Raw genomic sequence first — 27680 nt, forward strand, 5'->3', positions numbered from 1 at the left:
GAGTGAGCTCTATGCAATAGTGTAGGTGAATCTCTAAAAGCCACTTTATTTATTTAAGAGCAAAATGTGAAGTGAAACACCCATTCGGACTGCAAACAGTTATGGTGAACTGAGACATGAGGGAAGGCGATACCACAGAATTCAGGAAAGGTGTCCTCGCTCAATGTCACTGAGCCATCTCTCCAGCCCCTAAAGGTTTTTAAGATGTATATTTGTAAGCAGAAATCCTAGAATTCCTGGGAAATAACTGTGCTCACTGGCTAGTGACTATTAACGCTATAGAAGGGAGCCTTTGGTCCTGGCTGCAGTTGAACAACTCTAGGCAGATGACACAGTAGCTAGGTTCAGCTTCCAGCTCTGGGAGGCCTTGGAGAGGTCAGTTCCAGCTTCCCCTGTCTCTGATGTTTTGTGGATAAAGAAGCCCTCTTACCTCCAAATCTTTTTCAGCCCTCAGGTCCTATAAACACCGCCGGGTAGAACAGCCCAGTCAGCACCTTGTCTTCCCTTTGAGGTGTTGGGGAGCAGAGGCCCAGGTAACAGTGTGACAGAGGGGATGGAGAGAGAAAAAAATAAAGGTGTGGGGGGCAGGGGAGGTGAGGGAGGAAGAACCCACAAAGGAATAAATCAAGCAGGGCTCTGCAGCATTACCTGCCGATCAGGACCGGCTGCCAGCAACCTCAGCCCAGTTCTGCCAAGGAGGACAGGATGCGCATGCGCATCCACCTTTAGGTGAGTAAGAGAACATGATTTCCGCCTCTGTGAGGGATCTCACACTGCAAGGAAAAGTCAGGCTTGATTAACCCCAGTCCTCGAGAGCCATGCCGAGGTTAACTATTGAAACGAGGCCTGCAGACACTCACCTAGACCTTTGCTGGCACAGACACACGTGTCCAGCCGTGATGGCATCCTTATGTCCACAATGTGTGACTCTGCCTGGGTGGACGGAATGACAAGGTCACGTGCAGGATCAGACAGCACAAAGGTACTGGGTCCAAGAAAAGTGTCCTGAAAATAGCCCATCATGTCCTTAGGACACAGGCTAGTTCTGCGAAAACCTACTGGCTTGTCATCTTCTATGCCCCGCCCCCTCCTTTTTTTTCCTTAATAAAAAACTCAGTTTAGAAAGCCTGAGTCTCATCTGAGTGGCCACACAAAAGCTCTGGCCTCCCAGAGCATATGTTTCCTAATCTCTGTTGGGTAGTTAGAATGAGGATTTAAGTCTCTATGTCATGAAGCGAGCTAAGTACAGGTGACTACTGAGCGCACTTTGTAAACCCAAAAGCACTAGGCATTTTTCTGTTCATGTTCTTTGGGTGGTGTCTGCAGAGACCCTGGAAAATTCTGTCAAGCAAATGAAAAACTCAGGTAAGGTTCAGCCTAGAATAACACTATTTGGCTGAGCAGTGGTGGCACACGCCTTTAATCCCAGCACTTGGGAGGCAAAGGCAGGCAGATTTCTGAGTTCGTAGGCCAGTCTGGTCTACAAAGTGAGTTCCAGCCGGGCGTGGTGGCGCACACCTTTAATCCCAGCACTTGGGAGGCAGAGGCAGGCGGATTTCTGAGTTCGAGGCCAGCCTGGTCTACAAAGTGAGTTCCAGGACAGCCAGGGCTATACAGAGAAACCCTGTCTCGAAAAACCAAAAAAAAAAAAAAAACAAAGTGAGTTCCAGGACAGCTAGAGCTATACAGAAAAACCCTGTCTCGAAAAACCAAAAAGGAAAAAAAAAAAAAAAAAAAGAAAGAAAAAAAGAAAAACACTCTTTGACTTTTCAAAAGAAGCATTTGCTCTTGTCAGAAATTATTCTTAATCCCTCCCTTACCTCAAGGACCCTTGCTAGGCAAAGGCCACCTTTCACAGTGCATGGGTTAGAATGTCACAGTTATTGGCCAGGCTCTAAATTAATATGATGGCATGGACTTTTCTGGGCCCGAGTGAAAAGCCCAGCTTCGAGCTGGCCACACATGCTGTCATGGGACTCTTTCTTGAGCTGCCTCGAAGGCAGAAATGAAGCAATGGGTAAAAACCAGAACTTCGTGGTTGGGTTGGATCTGGGTCGGAAACGTTCTCTGCATCCTTGGGCCTGTTACCTTGCCATGGTTTCAACAGGTCTCTCCTTTCCTATCTGTGTAACAAGAAAATGAACATCATCTCTTAGCAGGTCTATGTGGATTTACTAATTTACACAAAGCAGCTGAACTTGCCTAGCTCTGAGGCGGTCTTCACAAAGCATTAGCTATTACACTAGGAAACAATAACAAAAGAAATGTCAAAGTTTCCACAGGAAGGCATCCCAGGGAGCTTTCCTTGTGAAGTTTTCTGCCAGAAATGGACTCAAATGAATGATGACCTCTCTCAACCAAGAAGATATTTAGGGTGCCCATTCTTCATGGGGCCAAGAGGACACAGACTTTGGTTCACACGCAGTAGCAAGTTCATATAGAGGACCCAGCAAGGTTTGTCCTAAAAGTCTCTAATAATCAAAATCTCTCGAAGAGCTCTGGCTACCAGGGGCTGTGACCACAAGTCAGGACTGCAAGTTGTCCCATCCACAGGTCAGCCGCTCACTGCCCATGCATTGAAATGTTACTCTAAGCATGGCCTAGCACGTTGAGAAGTGGGGAATCCCCAAGGTCTAGCTGTAACCATTCACTGTCAACACCATTCAGTATTCCAGCATATTTATGAGAGTCCAGGAGTCATTTCAGTGCCCAGCAAATCCCTGTGACCATGGCTGATACTGTCCTCAGTGTCTTCACAGATGATCTTTCTGTCCAACCCTCGGAGTCTACACTCTAGAAACATTCATGATGGCGTCTATGGCCAGGATTCATCAAATCACCAAAAAGAGTTGGGAGCAACGGACTGCTCTGCTCAGGCCCTTTGAGGTGAGTTTCTCAGCCAGAAGACATGACCCAGAATGGGAATACATAAATTCAATCACCCAGAGACATAACAAGCAAGTTGGACCAGAGGCTCTCACAGGACGACCTTGGAAAAACAACAGAATTCTTTTAGAATTCCCTCCATAAAGTGCCCATTGAGTCTCGATCTCAGGAGCAGTTACCCCCACACACACACACACACACACACACACACTCATGAGTGTGTCTCAGGGAGGCTCCATGCCTTTCCTGCTTCATACTAATTTTATAAGTTCGATAACCTTCATTCGTAAGCCGTTTTAGACAATGTCTCACCTTGTAACCAAAATTGGCCTTAAATTCAACATCTTCCTGCCCCAGTCTCCTGAATCCTGGGAATAGCAGTATAGATTGCTGTGTCCAGCATTGTTTATACACTTTTACTAAAAAATTTTTCACACATGGCCAGAAAGAACAACAGTGCATAGAACCCTGTTGTATTTTGTCATGCCTCCCCTCCCCCAAACAGATGCACCTTGGTTTTGCTAGAATATTTTTGAAAGCAAATCTACTTATTAGTTTCAGAAACAAAAATGCCCCGAATTTAACAGTAAGTCCAATCTAGCAGCATAATCTACGGCTCCAAATCTTCTTTCCATTTATTTTTGTTTGTTTAGGTTTTGGCTTTTCAAGACAGGGTTTCTCTGTGTAGCCCTGGCTGTCCTGAAACTCACTCTGTAGACCAGGCTGGCCTCAAACTCAGAGATCCGCTTGCCTCTATTCAGTCAGACCCTTACAACCAGGGCTGCTGCAGCTGGAGCCTGCTTCTTACCAGGAGACCAGGGAGACTGACTTTTCTCTCCGTCTCTAGAGGTCTCCTTTCCTTAGCTGTCTTTGGCTTCTTTGGGACTTGTGGAATGGGATAGGAGACTGGGAGATACAGGCTGCCCATGGCACTTTCTTGAGATCCTTCATCCCCCTGCTTCAGATTTTGTCTATCTAAGCTGTCCCCAAAGCAGATGTCAGAAAGAGAAGCTGTCTTGGGACCTGGAGAAATGCCTCAGCAGTCAAGAGCACTGGCTTGACCCATGTTTGATACCCAGCACTGGCATGGCGGCTCACGACCACCTGTAACTCCAGTTCTAAGGGATCTGATTCCCTTTTCCAGTCTCTGTGCCCACTGCACACCTGTGGTGCAGAGACATTTATACAGGCACAACCCCATACACATAAAAAAAAAAGTATTACATTTTAGTAGTGTCATACTTAAGGTTTACATTCCTGTGAAGAGACACTATGACCAAGGCTACTCTGATAAAAGACAACATTTAATTGGGCTGGTTTAAAGGTTCAGAGGTCCAGGCCATTATCATCAAGGTAGGAACATCCAGGCAGGCATTGCACTGGAGGAGCTGAGAGTTCTACATCTTCATCTGAAGGCCACCAGGAGAAGATGGTTTGTCTCCCAGGCAACTAGGAGTAGGGTCTCAAAGCCCATGCCCACAGTGACACACTTCTTTCAACAAGGCCACACCTACACCAACAAAGCTGTCACATCTCCTAATAGTACCACCCTCTGGGCCAAGCATATTCAAACCACCACAAGCAGCATGTTACAAAATTACCACAAACACCGAAAGAAAGAAAGAAAGAAAGAAAGAAAGAAAGAAAGAAAGAAAGAAAGAAAGAAAGAAAGAAAGAAAGAAAGGAAGGAAGGAAGAAAGAAAGGAAGAAAGAAAGAGAGAGAGAAAGAAAAAAGAGAGAAAGAAAAAGAAAAGAAAACTGACACTATATTCAATGAAGGCTTGAGTGACGAGTGTCTCCTTAGACCTTCCCATAATACACACAGTAGGACTAAGACCCAGAAACAAGTGACGAGGAGGTTATAGTCACCTGTGTTGTTCCAGAGCACTTAAGCTCTATCAAGTCGTTTCTGGAAAGTACTGGAAAGAGGGATACTAAATCTCCAGAAAACCCCTCTTATATCTATGCCCAAATTAACGTCTCTCAATGGCCGCTAGCTGTACAGTAGCTGGGGAGATCAATGACAAGTGTCGGGGTGTTTTCCCACTGCCTGAAGAGATGGCAGGTCTGAGCCAGCAGGTCCTGTAGAGGTCTGGATCTCAGGTCAACCAACTGGCAGCCTGAGCCCTTAATCTGGCCCTTAGATCTGTTTGGATTGGCTTTCAGTGTTGGACAAATTATTTGAATCATTTGCCAACATTTAAACATTGGGAAACAGCGATAAAAATACAGATCTCCAGTTAGCCTTGAAATCACAGCTCTGGTGGCACGAGGTTCGTTTTTCCTCCTGGCAGTGGGCTGTCGGACTCCTTGGCTGCTTGCTGTCTGCTCTCCACTGTCTGCAGGCGGAGGCATCGTCTCCGTTCCCTACAGGGCATCTGCTGGTCCCCTCCCAGAGTCCCTGGCAGCAGCTGGCAACTGGAACTAACTTGTTCTCTTAACAACACAGCTGAAAAGAAATGTACTTCTATGTATCTGTCAGTGTCTACAAGACTAAAATGAGTCAAAAGAATTTTCATGGTCTATAGCTGGTATATAGCTATGGTATATACCATATGGTATATAGCATGGTCTATAGCATGGTATAGCTCAGAGTGCTTGCTTAGCCCTGAATTTGATTCCCAGCATTGGATACATTGGATATATGTGGTGCAGTGCATCTATAGCCCCAGCACTCAGGGCACCAAGGCAGGAGGGTCAGAAGTTCAACGTCATCCCCAGCTATATACCAAGTTGAGCGTGTTTATCTCAAAACAGAAGTCAGAGATGGCCAGGGACAGAGCTCAGTCCTTAAACTGCTTGCTTCTCCAGCCAGAGGACCAGTAATTCAATCCTCAGCAGCCGATGGGGGTGGGGTGGGGCGGGATGAAGGAAGAAAGGAAGAGAAAGAAAAGGAAGAAAGAAGACACAGATCTCTGGGGCTCAATGGCCATCTACCCTAGCCTAGCTGCTAAGTTCCAGGCCAATGAGAGACCCTCTCTAAAAAGCAAAGCAAAAAAAAAAAAAAAAAAAAGCCAACCAACCAAAACACACACACACACACCCCTCAAAGCTTCATTTTCTAGGAGTAAAAAAGAAGGGGGATTTTCAGTCCCGCTGTTTCTCTGTTGGCTGGCTGCAAGCGCCTGATGCCCATTACCTAAGAAAAGGTGACCTGATTTCTCACGAGGAAACTGAGGCAGTGATAAGCAGCCATGTGCTGATTACAAGGAGCTGCTTGGAATGAGATACCCCAGGGCTCCTGAGCAGTCTTTGGGCTTGGTCACTTGCCAGGGCCAGGTCCTCGGGATTTGTCTAGCCAGGGCCCCGGGTGCTTCTGTGACAAGGACAGTTAGCACACCTCTCAGAGTGAGCACAGCCAGTCAGAGAGCAGAGGCCTCCGTGGAAACATCTGGCTGGAACTCCTGCTCCTTTCCCACTAGGTGACCATCTCTGCTATCATCCCAGCTCCCGGGTCCTCTTCTCTCTCCAGGGTTGTGTAGATCCTGCCACAGTCAGGAGCGTCCACAACATGCTTGTCTTTGGGGTGTGCTCCCCATATCGGAAGTCCCGAGGCTCGCCCACCGAAGAGCCTCTCCCTCTCCAAATGAGCACGCCGGACCTGGCAGGGTGAGTAACCACTTTCCATTTGCGACCCCGTTATGGTGTGAGGGTGTGCAGACACCAAGACGTCAGAGTGCCACGGGCCTTGTACCCCTAGGGAATGCTGACTGCTTGAGCTGGATTCTAGGAGCACGAGGGCCTGCTTACTCGCTCTTCCAAGAATGAGATACTTGTAGCCCTAAAACGACATTTCCGAGACCTATCTCTCTGGAAGTCCCGCAGCCTCCTTGTTTTCTGCAGCGCGCCCCGCGGGTCTCGGCCTCCGCCCGGGGCGCAGGCTGCAGCGAGCGTGGGCGGCGCGTGCCGGGACCCGCTGGCCTTCCTCGGGGAAGTCTGTAAAGAGCAAGGGCGGGGAAGGAAACGCCATAGGCGGACGTCCTGCGCCTTTCGCGGGACAATGGCGACGCCGAGTGGTGGCTGCGGGAATGCTCGGAGCTCGAGAGCTCTGCCCTCCTCCAGGGTAAACCCTTCCCAGGGAAAGGCTGTTCCTTCCTGGGGTCCCACTGTCCCGGAGTTCTTAGGTGGCCCTGAACACCAGCACTTAGAGGCACTGATAAACAGCGGTGCACGGATTTCAGGGATCCTGGTGTGTGATATCTCAAGGCCGTACATCTTTAACGCTCTGGGACACCTGTTCCTGATAACTTGATTTACCACATGAGCATCGCTCTTGCTGACCACCTTTCCCGCCGCCTCTGGGCAGCTGTGTTGTGGAGAAACGTCTTCCAGGCAATCGTGACAAACTCCTCCTGATCCTTTGGCGCAAGGGTTACCTCATACCTACAATCTGCCAGCCTGTTCGAAAGCCGGAGTCCCAGAGCCCAGGTCACATGCCTCCTGTAAATGTGTGATTAGACCCACCACCCCTTTCAAAAACCAGGCGACATTCCATTTCCGGGCTTTGCATAAAGATCTCCTAATGAAGGTGTCGTCTGGGGTTTAGTGCACCTTTCTAGGCACCAAGCCCATTGCCGAGAAGTTTACATATACTTTCCTAAAGTCAAAACTAAGAAAGCAGTACTGTGTTTTATAAAAACAAAAACAAAAACTGTTGAAAGCTCAAGATCCAACAGTGAGTCGCACAGCTGCGAACTGATCCATGTCTGTTAGATGAGGAGACCCTCTAACCAAATACTGGCAGTCACTTATCTGTGGGGAAATTACATGCTATAGCAGTGGTGGTGCCATCGTCTGCGGTGCCCTTCCCCTGCTCCCCGACCCCGACCCCCTGGTCCCACACCTGCACCTCTGTCCCAAAATCATTTGTCCCTCTCCTCCCTGTTCTGAGCAGTCCTTTTGATTGATCCTGCCCTTTGAAAGTCCTGCCCTACCGTTGCCCTGGGTGCTTAAAAACCATTCCCTGGACCCACGACCTAAGTTTTCCAGCCTTAACCTTCTCAGCCTTGGGCTCTGCGTCCCATGTAGGCTTCCTCCATCTGACCATCCTTGGGTCCTCCTGAGCAACTCCTTCAGCAAAATCACCTGAGGTCCCCAGCCCAGGCCAGTTCTGACTGGTCTCAGACTGGTTTGAGAAATGAATGAACAAACACTGAACTAATTGCCTGTGGCGACATAACCAAGTACCACAACCTAGATGGCCTAAACAATGGAATTTATGCTCACACACTGGAGAGTCGAGGGCCTGAGTCAAGGTGTGGAAGCCACCGGCTGCGGGGGACGGGAGAGGGGGAGGATTGGGGGAGCGGGGAGGGGGAGGTGTGCTTTCCTGCCTCTGGTGCTGGGGTCAGTCCCTGGTGATCTGTCTTCTTGACGGTGTTAAAAAGTTAAAACTCTGTCTCCTGTTCCTGTAAAGATACCAATCATACTGATCTCATCTCTCTCTCCACGATTTTATCTGCAAAGACTCTATTCCTGAACAATGTCACTTTCACAGGCACCAGGGGATAAGACACTAACGTGTCCTTTGTGAGGACAAACCTGAACTCAACAACGAAGGACAATTGGCTTGTGAGCAGGGTTCAGATAGTCACAGGACAGGGCAGCAGGTTGACGGGGGTCACTGCCGAGACTGGCTGACTTCTCCTCTGACTCCTTCTCCTTTTAATTGGTCCATCGGTAATGCTTTGTGGTCATAGTAATGACTGTGTTTACGCCAGGCTTAAGTGCCTGCGTTTCTCCCTCTCGTATTAGGTGTAAAATGGAATATTAACTTGGAATATGGCCTCTCCCTCTTGGACAGTGGTGAGGCAGGCAATTTAATGTCAGAATAAGTCAAGCTGACCTTGCCTTTCTGTGGAAGCTTCCCCCTCTGCCTGTTCTTTAAGGCTCGTCAGAGTCAGGCCTCCGCTCCTGGTTCTGGCTATTCCTGCATCTCAAACTCCTGGTGCCTCTTGAATTCCTGAAATGTTCATCAAACTTGATGCTGTATCTTTGTCTTTGTTTAGTGGCGTCTAAGGCCATGTTAAACTCTAGACGCTTCTTGTTAAAACTGGGGCGGGGGCGGGGGGGATCGTCTTTGTGAATACGTGGAGAAGTCTTAATCCATTTCATCCAATCTCTTGATAAACATGAAAATACAATGAAGTCGCAGTTGTTAGTCAATGATGCTTGCGGCTGTGGAAACATTAATTTTCTCATTCAGAAAAATACCTGAAATTGGGGGGTAAGAGAGGATAATAGAGGGGTAAAAATAATCAAAGCGCATACATTATATGTGGTTAAGAGCACTGGCTGCTCTTCCCAAGGTCCTGAGTTCAATTCCCAACAACTACATGGTGGCTCACAACCATCTGTAATGGGATCTGATGCCCTCTTTTGGTGTGTCTGAAGACAGCTACAGTGTACTTGTGTAAAATAAATAAATACAATCTTTTTTTTTTAAAGGAAAGAACCACCCCCCCCCCATTGTCATATTTATAGTCTAAACAAATGTAAAGCGCTTTGGAGCTATAATGATGATAAAATAAGGTGATCTCAAAGTATTTATAGGAGCCTGAGGTGTCCGGAAATGCAGCTCAGAGGGTACATTTCAGCTTAGACTTGAAAGACACAGGAGAGTACCCAGAGAGGAGAGGAAAGTAGGTCCCATCAGTGGATCCAAACAGAAGCATAGGGTACTGGCTGGTTTTGTGTCAACTTGACACAAGCTAGAGTCATCAGAGAGAAAGGAGCTTCAGTTGAGGAAATTGTTGAGTTGAGGAAATCTCTTCCCTGAGATCCAGCTGTAGGGCATCTTCTCAATTATTGGTCAATGGAAAGGCCCAGCCCATTGTGGGTGGTGCTGTCTACTGGCTGATAGTCCTGGGTTCTATAAGAAAGCAGGCTGAACAAGCCATATGAAGCAATGAAGCAAGCCAGGAAGCAGCATCCTCTGTTCACTGCCTCCGCATCAGCTCCTGCCTCCAGGTCCCCCGCCCTGGAAGTGTAAGTCAAATAAACCCTTTCCTCCCCAACTTGCTTTTTGGTCACGGTGCTTCTTTGCAATAGAAACCCTAAGACGGTTTACAGGAGCAGCTGGAGATTGAGCAGATTAGAATGAGCCAGGAAAAGAGAAATAACCTGTGTAGAAGGAAAAACAAAAAACAAAAATCAGTGCAAAGTGTATGAAGAGAAGTGGTTGACTGAGTCGTATCCTATGGGAAATCTGATAAGGACAAGGAAGCGACCATGCAATCTGTGAGAAAGTGGGTTATCGCCGACTAACAACGCGCAGCAGCTGCGTCAGAATGGCCCGTTGGAGTGGCGTGGGGAAAGACTGAAAGGGAGGGGAAACAGGAAAAGCAACATAGTGAAGAGTTTTTTAAAAGTTTTCTCCAAAAGGAAGGCTAGCCAAGGGATGGACCGGAGGAAATTCAGCGGATGTGACCGCACCAGTGGAAGTGCCGACCCCACAGAGAGGGAAGCCGGGAAGCAGGCAGGATCCCCAGGTGGAGGCAGGGTGTGCTCAAGAGAGACATTGGCTCTAGACCGCGTACCCAAGTTCCGGCTTTGATAGAAACCTAGCGAACTATTTCTTGTGACAGAAAGAGCACTGGGTGTGCAGAGTGCTGTGGAGCTGGGACTGGGGGTTGGCACTTGAAAGTTTATGAACTTTGGGGGAGTAAAAAGTTAATGTGTGTGTGAGAGAAACAGACAGACATACAGACACACAGAGAGAGACAGAGACAGAGAACATCATGCAGAATTGAATACACACAGCATTGTGGTCCCAAGTTGGATCAGCCAGAAACTTTTTCTTCAAGGTTTGTTCAGCTCCCCTATATGTGGAAGAGAATAAGACAATTGGTTTTGTTTGGGAATTGGGGGTGGGGGTGGGGTGCAGTAAAGGAAAACAAAAAGTTAAAATGTCTTTAATATATGAAATGCAATATCGGTTCAATGAGGAAAATGAAGGAGGCAGAGAATAAAGAACAGGGGATGTGTTCATGACATCAAAGCACACCTGGCCTGAGGATGACTGTGAAGCAGACAGTAGAGTTGAAGGCTGTCACACACATGGGGACCCGTGACAGGATGGAGATATACCAGTAGGAGTGGGTTGCTGGGGCATGGTAGGGGGTGTGGGAGGAAAGTGAAGATTAGGAGGGCTCAAGGAATGTGGAGGCCAGGATGTTGGATGAGTTTTTGTGCTACATCATTAGTTTTTTTATGAGATGCAGATTAAGGAACACTGAGGGAGCCCAGCAAGTAGAGGCGCTCTCAATCAGGACCGCTCTCAATCAGGACCGACAACCTGGGTTCAATCCCTGCCCCATGTGGTGAACTGACTCCTGAAAGTTACCCTCTAACTTCCACACACAAGCTATGGCACGTTCACACACACGTAGGCTAATTTTTCAAAAACTTGGATGAGCCTTCAATTTCTCTTCAGTTTTCTGGTGATTTGGTGAAGGGTTAGCTCCCCTCCCCCCCCCCCGCACGCCCCCACTGGGTTGTTCTGCATCCCTGTCAGAGCTGCACATACCTGAGTGGGGGCTGCTTCTGAGGTGTCAGAAAATGGCCCTCTGAGAAGGTATATTTCAGTTGAGGCTTGAAAGATAGAGATTTCCCAGAGACAATCTGAGGTGAAGGCATTCCCAGCTGTGACCCTAAGATGCTTATGTTGTTAGGGACGCTGGGGCAAGGTCAGCAAGAGTCATTTTGACATTAACTTGGGCTGGTCAATACCCAAGAGGGAGAGGCCATTGATCTGTGGGTCTATCCTCTACCAAAGCCATGTGTTGGTTACTGTAGCTCTCTAGAATCTGAAAATCATAGACTGGTATCTATCATTCAATTCTTTTTTCAAAATTGCATTAACTCTTCTAGGTTTGTCTTTACAAATACATTTTAGTATATAATCTTATCTACATGTTCAAAATTGTTGAAATTTTGTTAGAAATTGTATTAGGTTGGTAAACTAATAGATTTTATTGAGATGCGACATATTTACTACCGGTGCTCCAATCCTGACCATGGTGTCTGTCCATGTCTGAGATCTTCAAGTTCTCAGCACTGGGCAGCTTCCAGCACACAAGTCGTATTGCTTTGATACCCAAGCACCTGAAGTGATTATGTGACGTTACATTTTTAGTTCGTGTTCGTATGTTCATTGCTGATATATGAACAGTCTCAGTAGACAGAGTTTGTATGCAGTGGTTTCTGCTAGACTCATTCATTCTGGAAGGTTTAGAGAACACATCCCTTGGGCCAGTGAGATGCCTCAGCTAGGAAGGGCATTTGCTGACAGGTCGAAAGACCTCAGGCCGATCCCAAGAATCCACATTGCAGAAGTAGAGAGAACAGATGCTTGAAAGTTGTCCCAATTTCCACATATATGCTGAGCACCTTTGCAAGAACATACACATACACACACCCTGATACCTGATACTTAAAGAATTCTCCAGCAAAACTACCCAGTATGTGCATTTAAGTAAGAATAGTAAACCTGATTTTTTTTCCCCTGACTCTGTTGACTAGGCTGGCCTTGAACTCACAATGATCCATCTGCCCCTGCCTCTTGAGTGCTGGGATTAAAGGCATATGGCACCACAACCTGGCTAAACCTGATCTTCTTAATAATAGCTGTATGACCCATTTACATTTCTTTCTTTTTTTAAGATTTATTATTACAAATAAGTACTTTGTAGCTGTCTTCAGACACACGAGAAGAGGGCATCAGATCTCATTATGGTTGGTTGTGAAAAACCATGTGGTTGCTGGGATTTGAACTCAGGACCTTCAGAAGAGCAGTCAGTGCTCTTACCCGCTGAGCCATCTCACCAACCCTATATTTCTTTCATACTGGATGAACTTGTAGTGTTGTTCCAGCTGTTTTACTTCAGTTCTCACATGTTTGTGAGGTATCCCTTATTGTCTTTGTGGTGTCTCTAGTCTGTCCATTCCATTTAATTCCCTGAATTAGTCATTTGTATGTCTTCCCCATTATCCGTTCTGTTGGATTTTTTTTTTTTTTTTTTTTTTGGTTTTTCGAGACAGGGTTTCTCTGTGCAGCCTCAGCTGTCCTGGAACTCACTTTGTAGACCAGGCTGGCCTCGAACTCAGAAATCCGCCTGCCTCTGCCTCCCAAGTGCTGGGATTAAAGGCGTGCGCCACCACGCCCGGTCTGTTGGATACTTGGATACCTGAGTTCGGTCTGCTAAGAACCATCGAGTGGTTGTTGTTGTCTTGGTTTTTTGTTTGTTTGTTTTGTTTTTTTCCCCCAATGTTTCTAGTGCCCAGCACCTAAGTTTCTTTACTTCTTTCTGATGGCTTTTGATTTGTTTGCTATCCTAACTAAGTGTTGGAGTGGGAGCACAATGCATTGACTTGGAACTTCCCGGTTTTGGCGTGGTTCTATAGGTTTCCCTCTCGGCACTTAGATGGCTAGACTCACACTGAATGCTTGCTCTCCAGGCTGCGGTGCTGTTTTGGGAAGTTGGGGGAACTTTAGGAGGTGGGAACTAGCTAGTGGAGATAGGTCCCTGAAGACAGGTTCTTAAGTATACAGTCCCTGACCCTTCCTGTCCACCAGGAGCTAAGCAGCTGCCAAGCCATACATCCACTGCTGTGATTTTCTGCCTCACAACAGCCTTGGAAGGTAGAGCCAGCTGACCAGACTCGGATGCCATAAGACAGTCTGTTCTCTTTCCAGTTGTCAGTGATTTTTGTCATCTGTCCACCGCTGTGTAGACTAGATTTGTGTCAGTGTGGTGTAAGTTAGAGGAAGCCTCAGTTGAGAACATTCCACCACTAAGTTAGGCCTGTGGGCCAGCTTGTGGAGCATTTTCTTAATTAACTGATGGGAGAGGTCCCAGACCATTGTAGGTGGCACCATGCCTGGGCTGGTGATCCTGGGTTCTATAAGAAAGCAGGCTGAGCAAGCCATGAGGAGTAAGCCAGTAAGCAGCACCCCTCCATGGCCTCTGCATCAGCTCCTGCCTCCAGGTTCCTGCTCTGTTTGAGTCCTGAATTACTTAAGTGATTAAACAGTGATGTGGAAGTGGGAGGCAAATAAACCCTTTCCTCCCCAGGTTGCTTTTTGGTCATGGTGTTCCACCATAGCCACAGAAACCGTAAGATAACTGTTTCCAGACTCCACAACCTCCAGTGTTTTCATTTCCATTCGGATTTAGCTCAGGCTTTCTTTATCCCGTTACTTAGAGATGCATTGGTGAGAGTCAGCTACCTACTACTTCACAGTGTGTTCAGAGAACAACTTACATGGTCGCAAATCATTAAATTTTATCCAGTTTATAACCTATATTATCTATCGCAGTACATGGAAAAAGTATATGCCTCTTAAAATGTTTTCTTAAACATGTTGGGAATATTTTAATAGTTTTAAAAATTGTGGATGGATTTTAAAAGCAAAAGTAATCAAATATGTGTGCAACTCTGAATACTGGCAAATTTGTTCTTTAAAAACTCTTTTTTTTTTTTTTTTGGTTTTCCGAGACAGGGTTTCTCTGTATAGCCCTGGCTGTCCTGGAACTCACTTTGTAGACCAGGCTGGCCTCGAACTCAGAAATCCACCTGCCTCTGCCTCCCAAGTGCTGGGATTAAAGGCATGCGCCACCATGCCCGGCTTAAAAACTCATTTTTCAATTGTGAAATGGGATCTGGCTAAGTAGCACAGCCTGGGCTTCAAACGAATGACCCTCCTGCCTCGGCACCTGAATGCTGGGATTACAAGCTTACATCACTCTGCCAATTTAGACCTTGCTACTTTTTTTGTGGTTGGTACTTTTAGGTTAGAGTACCAAGATGATTCGAGGCAGCACCTTCGTGCAGGTCATCACTCTGTTCTCACGTCCTCCCTCACCCCCCAGCTCCTTTCCTCCCTCAGCCAATTCCTCCTCCTGTGATCCTGTTCCGTGTACCCTCACCCTATTTCCCACTCCCTTAAGATCTTCTCCTCCCACCCCCTTTCTAGTTTCATGACCTACAAATGTACACCTGTGCCAGCATTTATGTAACTTTAAACGTAGTTTCTGCACAAGAGAAAACGTGGTTTTTCTCTAAGTCACTCAATATTCTGGTACCCACTTCATTGCAAACTCCATGACTTCATTTCCCTTACAGCTGCACAGAATTCTGTTGTGTGTCCATGGCACATTTTCTTTACCCACTCATCTGTCAGAGGCCATCAGCACCGGTTCCATTTCATGACTGTTGTGGACAACACAAGCAGGATGCTCAGTACATCTGGGATGTCGACTTATAGTCCTACAGTACATGCCCCAGTACTGGGTCTGAGTCATATAGCAGTTCTACTCTTGGGAACCGATTTCCATAGAAGCTACAGAAGTGTACACTCCTACCAGCAGTAATTCGGGTTCTAACTCTGCACAGCCTTACCAAGCACTTGTTACCATTGGCTTTCGTTGACAGAACCCACTCTGGAAATGGGATTTACTTTCCCTTAAACACCTTCCTGAGTAACGGTGAACCATTTGTAATTCTCCTTTTGAAATTGTCTATTAAGTAGCTTATTCATTAACCCAATAAATTTTGACTTTTTGGTGTTTAATTTTGTAGTTCTTTATGTATCTTGGCTACCAATCCTGTGTGATGTATAGTTGGCAAAAACTTTTTCTCATTCTGTAGGTGATCTCTTCACTCTGATGATTATTTTGTCATACAAAAAAAAAAAAAAAAACCCTCGATTTCATATAATCCCATTTGTCATCTCTTGGAAGTGTTCTCTGTGCTATTGGAATCTGCTCAGAAAATCCTTGCTATGCCTGCCTCTGTAATCTTAAATCCTATGATCCACTTTGAATTCATTTTCATGGGGAGAGACGTGGATCTAATCCCATTTTCCTAACTATGGAAATGCAATTCTCTTAGCACTATTTGTCAAGAAGGCTGTTTTTACAACATGTTTTTGATAGCTTCGGCAAAATTGATGTGGCCAAAACATGTAGTTGTATTGCTGGGTCTTCCATCCCACTCCTCTGGTCTGCACGTTTTGTGCTAGTGTGTGGGGCTTTGTCACTACAGCTCTGTAATACGAGATGAAATGTTACAATAGCTCTGGCACTGCTCTTTTCGCCAAGGACTGCTTCCCCAGCTGGGGACAGTTTGTGCCTCTGTATGAGGGTTTGCATTGTATTTTGTAACTCTGTCAAGAATGTAAGTAAAACTTGGAAGGGGACTGAAATGAACCTGGAAATTGCTTTGGTTCACTTTCTTCCATCTTTAAGTTACCTCCCCTTCCTCCAACTTCTCCTATGCCCACTGCTCCTTTAAACTCAGCCTCCTAGTCTTTAATTGTACATATTATACAATTTATGTAATTGTACTAAATATAAACTATATGTATATAATCTATATCTATAGCTCTATATATAGATATACACAATCTGCTGAGTCAGTTTAGTATTATTTTCCTGTGTTTTTAAGGCTGGCCACTTGGTACTGGATAGCCCATTACAGGGCTCACCCTGGGGAAGGCTAATTCTCCCTTGCTCAGCAGTTAATTGCCTGTAACTCCTCATCTGAGGGGCAGGGCTTCATGAGACTGGTCTCACATTGGCAAGTCAATTAGTGTCATTGTTGATATTTTCTTGCACCCGTGATGTTGAGATTTCATGGGTGGGACTTCCCTGTCATATCTAATCTAGAAAACAACTGTTGCAGCAGACTTCTTGGTCCGCTGGCTTGTTCCCTCTTCCTCCATGTTCTGAGTCTCATATGTAGGAGCTGTGTTGCAGAGGAATCAATTAGGTTGTGCACCCCAGTCAGTCAGTTGTTCTCCGAGTTTGGACCAGATAGGGATTTCTGTAATGGTCTCCTGCAAAGGAAGCTCCTCTGATACGAGACGAGGGTGACAATTAACCATGGGAGCCAACTATTCAGAACACAGAGCAATAGGAATTACACTGGTTTAGCAAAGTGGTAAAAATGGGTACTCCAAAGATTCACGACTGTAGCAGGCTTGATTTCCCTCCTGTTGAGGAGGCCTTGAGTCCAATTAAGCAGCGTTTATTTCACCTTGCAGCTAGCTGCCAGTTCTTCATGAAGGGAAGTCAGGGCAGGAGCCCAGAGACCAGAACGGAAGCAGAAGTCAAGGAGCACTCTTGCTGGCCTGCTCCTCTCATGGCTTAACTCAGCTTGCTTTCTTATACAACTCAGGACTACCTACCTGCCCAGGGATTGCACCACCCCTTTTGGTCAGATCTTTCTTGCAGCAGCAGGAAGCTATGGCATGTGTGACTTATCCTCCATGTGTCAATCAGACCTGTCAGCTGCAGGTGGTGCTAAGTTAAGTGCCCTCAGTTAAGCTGAAGTCTCCCAAGCACCTTTTGCTTCATATATTTTGTAGGTCAACTGTCAGGTGGCTGCTGTCCAGGATTCCTCTCTCCTTAATGGACTGCCTTCGTCCCCCTTGTGAGATGCTGCTGCGTGTGCCTGCATTTCTGGCGTACAAGAGGTTGACACAGGAGGATGGTGAGTTCCAAAGCCAGCCAAATTATGCAGTGAGATCTTGTCTCACAAAAAGGGAGAGGGCGGCCAAGGGCAGAAAGATAAAAGATACAGCTTCCCTTTCTCCTGAAATGTGGTCCATCTACTTCCCTCAAGTTCTCTCCTAAGATACTGCAAAATGCAGGTAAGCAAACAGGGAAGAGCAAGTCTCTGGGCCTGGAAAGCATCTCTAAAACTCACAGGATGAACAGACGCGGTCATACGAGCCATTACTGGCCATTACTGTCCGCACACTTGGTCACACAAGCCATTACTGTCCGCACACTTAGCTGGCAGACGTTCTTCTTTCCTAGAGTCTGAAACTGAGAGGGCACGGACTTTCTCAGTCCCGTCTCCACACCATGCCTCTCCTTGAAGCACCCGGGGCTCACACTCCTCCAGCACCCACTGTCCTCAAGTCACTGTCTTCCTGCCCCATTTCAGAGACAAGACTGAGGACTGTTATTCCTGAGTTGCCTCTAGAATGTCATTATTTCCCATCTCAAAAAAAAAAGAGAGAGAAAGAGAAAGACAGAGAGAAAGAGAAAGAAAAAGGGAAGGAAGGAAGGAAGGAAAGAAGGAAGGAAAGAAAGAAGGAAAGGAGAGAGAGAGAAAGAAACTGTTGATGTGAAGTGTAACAGATCCAAGATATCCGTGAGTTTAAGAAAACGAGTGAGCACAGGATGATTTAGTTGGCTTTCTCTTTTTAATCAAAAACATATTTTGTTACAGAGTTCTCAAGAAAGATTCAACTATTTTTTTTTTAAGCCACAGACTTCAACCAGGCAAAAGTCTATAGAAAGAAAGTGGTGGGTCTTTAGCTGACCAGTTTTTCCTAAGAGCCAAGCTAAGAGTGGACCCAGAGTAGGAGACAGAGCTGGAAGTGTCACCATCAAAGCTGTCCCCAACGCCCAGTCACCTCTTCCACACTGGATCTGCAGCACACCAGTTTTCATAACCTATAGGAAGTCATGCTTTTAAATCACGTTAGATGCATGGAACAAAAAAAAACCCTCCCCGTTTGGAGAAGTTTGCCAACTCTATATTTAGCCTTTTAACTAACCCAAACCTGTGAGTCCTTCTACCAATGACAAGCAGCCTTAGCAAGAGCAGCTGGCTTCATCCCTTCTTCACAGCTGCCACAGATGTGGCCTCTACCAGGACTCCCCACCCCACCCACCCCACCCCCTAGAAAGGTTCCCAGGTCCAAGCAGGCTGGAAGAAAACTCTCTGAAAGGCATGATCCAGCCAAAAGTTGTCTAATCAAAATGGATATAAAAGAGGCAAAAATAAAGTGGACAGTCATTCACTGGGACTGTCTTTCATAGCATCAATTAAAATATTGATATAATTTCTGAAGAACTTCCTGTTTTGAACATAGAAGAATTAAGCTACAAAAGATCCAAAGAAAGGCCCTCTAATATTACCAGGCATTTACAACAGGATTTCAGTCCAGTTTAGGTGAAGAATTGCCAGCACTTAGGAGGACAGAATCATACACATACTAACTTCAAAGTCAGAATGTCATGACAGATGAAGGCCTTTGCAGAGGCTCTGAACACAGTGAAATGAAGGTGCCCCCCGCCCCCCACCCCAGTGTTCTGTATGGTACTTACGGCAGCCCCTAAGGTGGTGCTAGGCCTTTGGTTAAAAATAAGTCATAAGGACATATGTAACTACTTGTCCACAGGAGAACGAGTACTCAAAGATCAAGCCTAGTCTCACTGAGTAACAAAGGAAAAAGTAAGATTCCCCCTCACACAGCAGAAAAAAGGTAAAGAGCGCATCTCAACCTGCTGCAGGGCGGGCAAGGTCACTTAGAAGCCAGAGCTGGCACAGTAGTCCAACCCCTCATTTCACAGACGAGGCAGCTGAGGCCCAGAGAAGGGAATGACTTGCCGAGGACACATGAACTACAAGTGCAACGGTCTGGGCGAGTCCAGAGCCTGCTTTAGGTTGAACAAGAACATCAACTCTGGAGCTACTGAGAAAAGCATCTTAAACTGTGTGGAAGCATTTATAGCAACACAGAGAAATGATTGTCGTCACCCAATGTCTCCTCAGTCCTTCCTGCATTAAAAAAATAAAAGAAGGACTTAAAAGTTTCATTCATTTATTTAATTTGATGCTAAAATCCCTGAAAAACATCACTCATTGCATCAGCTATTCCTTGGGGCACGGGATCAGACCCTCAATTCTCATAAAGGCACCTATAGGTCAGAAGTATCTACAGAGGAAGGAGGCCAGAGAGCAAGGTCAGGACACAAAACAAGCAAAGATGTTTTCTAAAAGAGTGTGTGGTTTGCTGGTGCCTCTAGCCAACAGTACAGCTTTTTGAGTGAATTCAGTGGAAACTAAATCTTTCACAACACCAGGGAGAGGGGAGCAGCTATGGGCTATGAATATCACTTAATTCTCTCCACATCAATCGTATAAAACTCATCGAGGATCGGAGACGATGGCAGCAATCAGAACAATGCCAACCCCGACAGGAAGGTGTCCTGGGTGAACTCTAAGACTCTCACTTGTCTGCTTCCCCCGCCTAAGCAGTGAGGACAGGCAACCAGGAAACACTGAGGAGAGGCTCACTAACCACGCAAGAGCAGTAGCTGTGAGGAAGGAGGATGGGAGAGGAGAGTCCAACACTGAAACATCTAAACCCCAACAGGCTTGGGCATTTAGGAATGGCTAGGCAGTACTGTCTATCTCAGAAGCCCCGGAGGTCCACAGAAACAGGAGAGAGAGAAAAAGAAATGGTATAATATTCTGATTTGTGTAAATAGCTCCTGCCAATAAACGGCTCATTTTTCAAAAGTTTTACTGCTTAATAAGGCAAGATGATGAAAACTTTCATTCCTCAGGAGTGCCTGATGCACAGCCTCACTGCGCTGAGAAAAAGGCCCTGCCAAGGGCGCTGCTAAGAGTAAGGCCACGGCTTTTTACATACAGCCTACTGCACCGCAGAGATGGGATTGCTTGGTTACTAGAAGGGAAAACCAGAAAGCCCTGGGCAGGAGTTTCACAGCCTTTTCTCTATGTCATGCAAAGGAGGATTTAAAGGGCTAGTTACAGATGGCTCCACTTAGCTAATCCCTTCCAGGCCCCCACCTGGGAGAGCTGTTCCTGCTCCACTCATGGCAGTGACCTAACTTATACTTTACTGACCATTAAAGAAAACAGTGATGAAGACCGGAATCTACAGGAACTACCAAAAACATCTCTGGCCAGCTCCAAACAAGCTCCTTCCAAGGGGTCTCAGCTCATTAAAAATTTTTAAAAATCTGAAGAGTGACAATTAGCCAGTTAACAAGCAAGGCCAGGAGCAAACACATTTCACCGCCACAGATACTTCACAAGCATTCCAGGAAGATTCCCTTCTCCAGACTGTAAAATCTCTGAGTTACTTCGCCTTCAAAGCTGCTAATATAAACCACACCATTCCCCACAAAATTGGATTTCTAACTTGGAAATACACACAGTTAAGCATGTGTTTGTTGCTGGATTCTGCAGGTGTGTGCCCTCGGCCAGCTCACCCTGTCTGTGAACCTACACTGTTTACAGGAGCAATGGGTTCAGGCAGTATAAAAAGACTGTCTATGGGAAAGCAAGTTCCCGGCAGTGGCTTAGCATCTCTTTGTCCAGCAGGGGCGGTAAAGGACACCGATTAAGGTAGACTCTACCCCAGAAAAGAATGGACTTCCAAGCAGATAAAGGCAATGCCATTACAGACTCTCTTTAATCATGCACAGAAAGGCACAAGACAAAAGTAGAATGCTTTCAAACTGGGTGCCCACTGAAATTTAATCTTGGGAGACTTTTGAGCTATGACTTAGAAAAAAAAACCCACCCAGAACCAGACCCACATCATAATCAGTCTCTAAGAACTAGGGAAACTATTTTATCCCAAAATTTTTCAACTCAGGGGAGTTTTTAAAAGTCTTATTCAAAGATAGCGAAGTGAAAGGAAGGAAAAGACTAGGACAGGCGAATTACAAACTTCATCAATAACCAGAAATAATTTCTATGGCTCTTTGTAAGAAAACCAAGACGAGTGGCTTGGCTCTGAAGAGATACTTCCCAGCAAATATTTCCCACATACTTTCTGAAGATGATTAAGTATGGGAGAGGGTCCATAAGGTACAACAGGAAGCATCAAGTTACAGCACTGCCTGGTCAGATGAGCTGGGTCTTAACGACCCGTTCCACTCCAGCCTCCCCGCCACCGTGAAACGGATCTGAGGACAAGCATTTTAGAGAAGGCATCCTTTTATAATTCTGTCAATACAACATCTAAAAGAAAAACAAACAACAAACCACCAAACTTCTAGAGATAAGATTAGGCCCGTGACAAAGCATCCCTAAGTACAGAAGAGAAGACAGAAGAGGCTTTACAACACACGCTGTGTGCGTCGCGCTGAGATGGACCCCAGTCACTGCAGCACTCTGGTTTCTCGGAGCCTCTGGAACCTTCCGCAGCAGGCTGCAGGATGTGGTCATTTCTGTTGGCACAAAGAGAACTGCTATGCACAGGGTTTCCAGAGCTCAAATGCCTACTGCAATTTAAAATTCACAGGAAACTCTCAGGGTAAAAACATCTCCATGGTCTTGATTTTATTCACACTATTTATCCAAGCCTTTTTTTTTTTTTTTTTTTTTGCTACAGTAAAATAAAAACTCAAAAAATAACCAACTACACATGATGCACAGTGTCCATGGGAAAGTCCTGGTAGAGTGGGAGGGAACCAGCGCTGCACGGTACAACTGGCTGCCGCCTGTCATTTAGCAGAAGGTGTCTTACCACTGAGACTGGACTCAAAAGTGCAAAAGGAAAGCATTTTAAAAACCAAATCTAGAATTCCACTTCATATAGTGACTCAGTTTTATTTGCTAGTAACTAGGTAGAAAGCATACACGTGTGTCTGTGGTACAGTCAGTGTGTCTTAACTCCTCTACTCCAATCTCCACAAAGTCACCGCCAAGTGATCAAGGATGGCAAACACAGGGCTTATAACCAAAAGGTATAAAAAGTTTGCAGTCTTGCCCCAAGATACAAAAACTGAATTTTAAACAATGTCAAAACATACATGATTTTAACAGTATATGAAAAGAAGTCACACATCAAATCAAGTACAAAAATATCCAAACCACCTGTTACCAACTGCACTGTTTCCATTATTCTGCACAGTATTTAACATAGAATTTAGCAGTTTCCAAAATATTCATTATTTCAGTTGAAGCACTGCCACCTTGCAGAACAGTGAAGCAGCAGGCAGAGCAACACTGCTTTTAGTGTTTTATAAATACAAAACCTTCTCCCTAGGAATTAAGGGAAAAATTCCTCCCCTAGGCTTTTTTTTTTTTTTTTTAATAACTAACCTTGTGCCTAGAAATATAGAAGAATTCATTTACTGTTTAACAGGGCAAAGTATACATCTTGATAGTGGTCATCCTTAGGGATAAAACCATTGTACTTTTAAATGGCGTTTCTTTGACTGATGACTGTAAGGAACTGTCAATATGCACACAGGTTAGTGTTTTGTCTTGGGGAAGAAACCCTGAAGTCTGCAAGACAGTATGAATTTAATTCACCTTCACTGTTTCACTTGCAAAAAACATTCTGAATAAAAGGTTGATAAAAGGTTTTTAAAGGAGAGTAAAGTTGCTCTTGGTAGAACTGGCTCGCCCACACGCCACGTGAGCACGGTATGTTTAACAATAACTCGCCCACTAAGAACAGGTGACTTAACCTTGAGAACTTCTCAGCCTTATAATCAGCAGCTCAGACTTTCCTCTGCAGGGAAGGCGCTCGCTCGCACACACTAAAGGGCTGAGTTCCCAGCACTGGCTGACTCCTCCATACAGAGCCACCAGGGAAGATTTAGTAAGAACTGCGTCTTCCTGATCTTCAAGCTCTGAGCCACACCTGAAAGTTCTAAAATAGAAAAGAAGTTTTAATTCAGTTTCTGTCTGCTAAGAGCAAGGCAGCAAACACATCTCTCAACCCTTTATGAAAAGACAGAGCAGAACAAAATGCAATAGATCTTCAGATTATAAACACGAGTATATTTCATAGTCCACCATCCTGGAAATGGTTAGGGCGTCCGTGGTGTGAGATCTCAGTCTAAAGGCTGTGGGTCCGCAATGGGCATGGTGTGCAGGACTTCATCCAAGAGCTGCAGAGCTCGGTGGAGGTGAATCTCAATCCAGCACGGGGTTTCCTTGATGCTCTGCCTCGGGTAGTCTGGGCCCCAGCCCTTCACAAAGCTCATCCTGAGAATGCACAAGCGCCGGAGGTCATCCACACCGATGCCAGCAGCAGCAGACAGACCTAACGGAAAGAAGCACAAGTGTGGAGGCTGCGAGGGTGCAGGTCCTCTCTTCCCATCCTCCCCAGCCTGCCTTCTTTACTTATCTCCTCTCAGCATACAACTTCTCTGTCAAAAGTGTCAACAGTAACCGCGGATCTCAACCTTATGACTGGTGAGTGAAAAGTTGGTTATGACAGTTTATATATGTACTTTACGGGAGCGCAAGTAAATTTCCACATGCCACCAATAATTCCCCCACTCTTCTCTTCAGAAGTAGGGTATAGGAGTAAAAACCAACTTCTCTGTAAGAGACCGGGCCTGTCCCTTGTCTACCGGCCAGGCTGGACTGCACAGGACTGACTAACCAGCAGAGCCACGCACTCAGCCCCCTCACACAGATCAGCTGACTTTTGTCCGTCTCTAAGTTCTGAGAGAATAGGGGGGGGGGGCATGGATAAAAATCAGAAATTCAATACTAGCCTGAATTCTTAAGGAAACAGATCACGTTTACAACATTGAAACTAGCAAATGGTTTAGATCCCCGGTCTTGTTTAATTCAATTAGTGATGTCTTGAATATACCTAAATTGTAAACTCTTAAACATATGTCATAATAGACTCTCATTTTCTAGTCAGAACATAGTCATATAATCAGTCCACGTTTATCATTATTACCATGAGACTAATGGAAAGAATTTCCAAGTGCTGTGGAGAAACCTGCAGGGTCACTGCAGTTTTCTGAGCCAGTGTGATTTGCTTACCACACTGCAGAAGTTAAGAACAGGGGTTGAATGAATCACTAGTTATGCCTTCAGACGTGGAAGATGGGTCAGGAGTTTAACTCTGCAGTAAAAAATTCCCCATCAGTGTGAAACCTGGCACAGTTCAATTTTACCCTAAAATTAAAAGTCTACATGTTATAAACTGCTACCCTCCCTTAGCTCTCTCTGTGCTCAGAAAACTGTTTCTAAATGGAGGTGTCCAATTCGGAACCTGCAATAGCTGTTCACAGCAGTACAAAGCCAAGCATTCGGTGAGTTAACCCCCAGCTGGTCAGTCAGCAAGTGTCATAGGAGAGACTGAGATATGCCAACCCCCTTTATACCCTGATGCAAAGAGGCTCCTACCCCAGGAAAAGTGAAACTACAACAGAAGAAAGACTTTTAAAATTCAAATGTTATATATAACCCAGTAAAAAGTTTAATTTCTATTATTGCTTAAAACAATCGATCAACTGAGTGAATCAAGATTACAAGTCACCACTGTACTCAGAACAGAAAAATCAAAGGTGTACGTACTGATGGCTGGGGCTATTCCACCCACGGACCCAGGGCCAGGGATGTTCCCTGCCACGGCCGCCGCCTGAGCAGCAGCTGCAGCTTGCGCAGTGGCCGCCTGTTGCTGCATCTGCCGGTGACACTGCCGCAGATCAAAGACCTTTTAAAAGCAAAAGTGTAAGTTTACTATATGAGTGCACTGCCAAAGACTCCATTCATCAGAAGCCAATAAGCATTGTATCAACCACCAGGAGTTCCATTTGCCTCTCACAAGAAAAGAGCTATCTACAAGTGTTTAAATTTCAAGGCCTTTCCAAAGTACCCAGGTTTGATCCTTAGTACCCATGTGACAGCATGTAACTATGTAAGTGCAGTCCCAGGGGATTTGATGCCCTCTTCTAACCTCCAAGGGGCTCCAGACACTCACGTGGGGCACAGCCATACATGAAGACAAAGCACCCAGACATACACATACTTTTCCAAAATAAGCTTTTACAATTTTACAGTTTGGATATCAGCAAGGGGTACACTTCAGTGTCTGGAACAGACCCAAGTGAGCCAGCCGCCCCTCGCTCGCTTTGTGAAGAGCTACCCATCTGTAGCAAAAGAACAAGGAAGAAATGAACCACCCTAAACTATTAAGTTGTCGCTTAAGCCACACGGGATGGCTTTGATATCTGGCCAGCATCTTGACAATGCTTAAAATTGGAGAAGTATAACAAACTTCATTGTTACTATAGAAATATCTATAGTTATTACATTTAAAACACTTACTGTGTGTGTGGGTATGGGTATGCATGCAATGTGTATGCAGATGCCCAAGACAGCCAGAAAGAGGATGCCAATCCCTGGAGCTAGAATTGCAGGCAGCTGTGAGATACCTCACGTAGGCTCAGAACCTGAACCCAGTGGGCCCGCTGGAGACGGACACGTGCGTCACACTGAGATGCTGAAGCTTGTGGGGAAAGTCCTTTGCCAACTCAGCCGCTTCTCTATGCTTTATCTTATTTTAATGATAAAATTAATTATGAACTATTTTTATAAATCAAGCCTTTGATGTTTTATCTAAAGTTATTAACAATCATCTAGGTTTAATTCTGATAGCTTATATGAAATTCATATTTTTTGTGTTTTACATTGCCTACATGCAATCACTTTTTAAAAGCCATTCCTACCTAAGTATAACATCTAACTCTCCTTTAAGGGGTGAGGGTAGAGAGGCCTCACTCTACAGATCAGCCTGGTCTGGAACCCACAGAGATCTTCCTGCCTCTGTCTCCCAAGTACGAGGCTACAAGTATGTACCAACATGCGTAGCCTAATATGTAATCTTATTATCTAAACACAGGCTAAAAATAGTACCTCCCCACCCACCACAAATCATTAAAATCAACCGAGTCATCTTCACGAGTGGGAACAGTACAATGTTGTTGTCAGTGATCTCACACACTGCTGAGCACAGTGGTTACATTACACAGAACCACAAAAGGGAGAACTGAGGACTTCAGTCTGCAGATGAGTAAGAATGACGTACCAGATACCACAGGAAACCTTCCCTCCACACATCATTCATGTCACTACTATGCTAAACAAAACAAAGTACTCAGCTGAGCCATCCAACGAGTCTGAGAGCTTCCTGGCACCCTACAGAGAAGGTCAGCTCTCTCTCCACACAGATTCTTACGGAATGGGAAACCAAGTGCAGTCACTGAAATGGAGCCATCTTCCTTCAGAATCATCTGAGGTGTTGATAGAAGCAATTCCAAGAGACCAAAGGCTGTAAATGTTCTTTTTAGCAAAAATATAAAACAGTATCTCTGACCCACCCTTCCTAAGCTAAAAAATAACCATGAATATTTATGATCATGTTTTCTGCAGTTACTTTCATTTAGTTTATTTCAAACTCATTACATAACACGTGTGAGTATAATATTTCAGTATCTTATCTCTTTTAATCAAGAGCCAAATTTTGCATTTCTTTTATAAGCTTCGATTGTAATTCTACATCAGCTTAAACTAACACCAGGAAATAGCTTAGGAGAGAAACACGGTGTGTACTATGCACACCTGCAGACGGGATTCACGAAGTTACTGAGCTAACTAAGATCACAATCTGGGCCTGAGAAAATGGTGCAGTGCTAAGAGCACTTGTTCTTGAAGAGGACCCAAGTCTGAGTCTTAGAACCCACACGGTGGCTACAGACATCTACAATCCCACTTCCAAGAGACTCCCCAGCCGCTGCTGACCTCTGCAAGTACTAGGCCCACATGAGGCACGCATACACACATGCCAGCAAAACACTCCACACAGAAAAATAAATATACTTTTAAAAAAAAAATCACAAAATGCAGGTGCTGGGAATAAATTAAACTTAGTGGGTTCATAGCACTGTTCAAGGTAGCTCTATATAAAAGTTTTGTTTTAAAAGCATCTTCTGCTTTTCCCTCAATTTGTGTATGTTCAAAACCAAGTCAGATTAACATTCAAGAAATGCTAATAAAAACTGCAATGGGATTCCACTAGTATTGATGAAAAACAGATAAACTGAAACCGTCACTCACTAATGGGAATATATGGTTTTTGTAAAACAGTTTGGCAGATTGCCCTAGTCAGGGTTATTGTTGCTTGACAAAAGACCATGAACAAAATCAACTGGGGAGGCCTTATTTCACTCACAGTTCCACATCAAAAGTTCACA

At 45.3% G+C, this 27680-nt stretch overlaps 1 protein-coding gene across 1 annotated transcript in view; it reads right to left on the bottom strand.

Annotated features, from left to right (window-relative positions):
* Nucleotides 1-22006: 22006 nt before the first annotated feature.
* The window catches only part of Smad4 (SMAD family member 4), a 55700-nt gene continuing 50026 nt past the window's right edge, over nt 22007-27680 (bottom strand). The window contains exons 11-12 of the mRNA XM_021150940.3: nt 25003-25141; nt 22007-23725 (exon numbers count right to left, since the gene is read on the bottom strand). Of these exons, the coding sequence (XP_021006599.1) occupies nt 23514-23725; nt 25003-25141 (351 nt within the window). The 3' untranslated portion in view covers nt 22007-23513. The remainder of the gene's footprint in view (nt 23726-25002; nt 25142-27680) is intronic.

The sequence above is a fragment of the Mus caroli genome, unplaced genomic scaffold, assembly GCF_978045245.1.
Source record: "Mus caroli unplaced genomic scaffold, Mus_caroli_1 scaffold_19, whole genome shotgun sequence".
Lineage (NCBI taxonomy): Eukaryota > Metazoa > Chordata > Mammalia > Rodentia > Muridae > Mus > Mus caroli.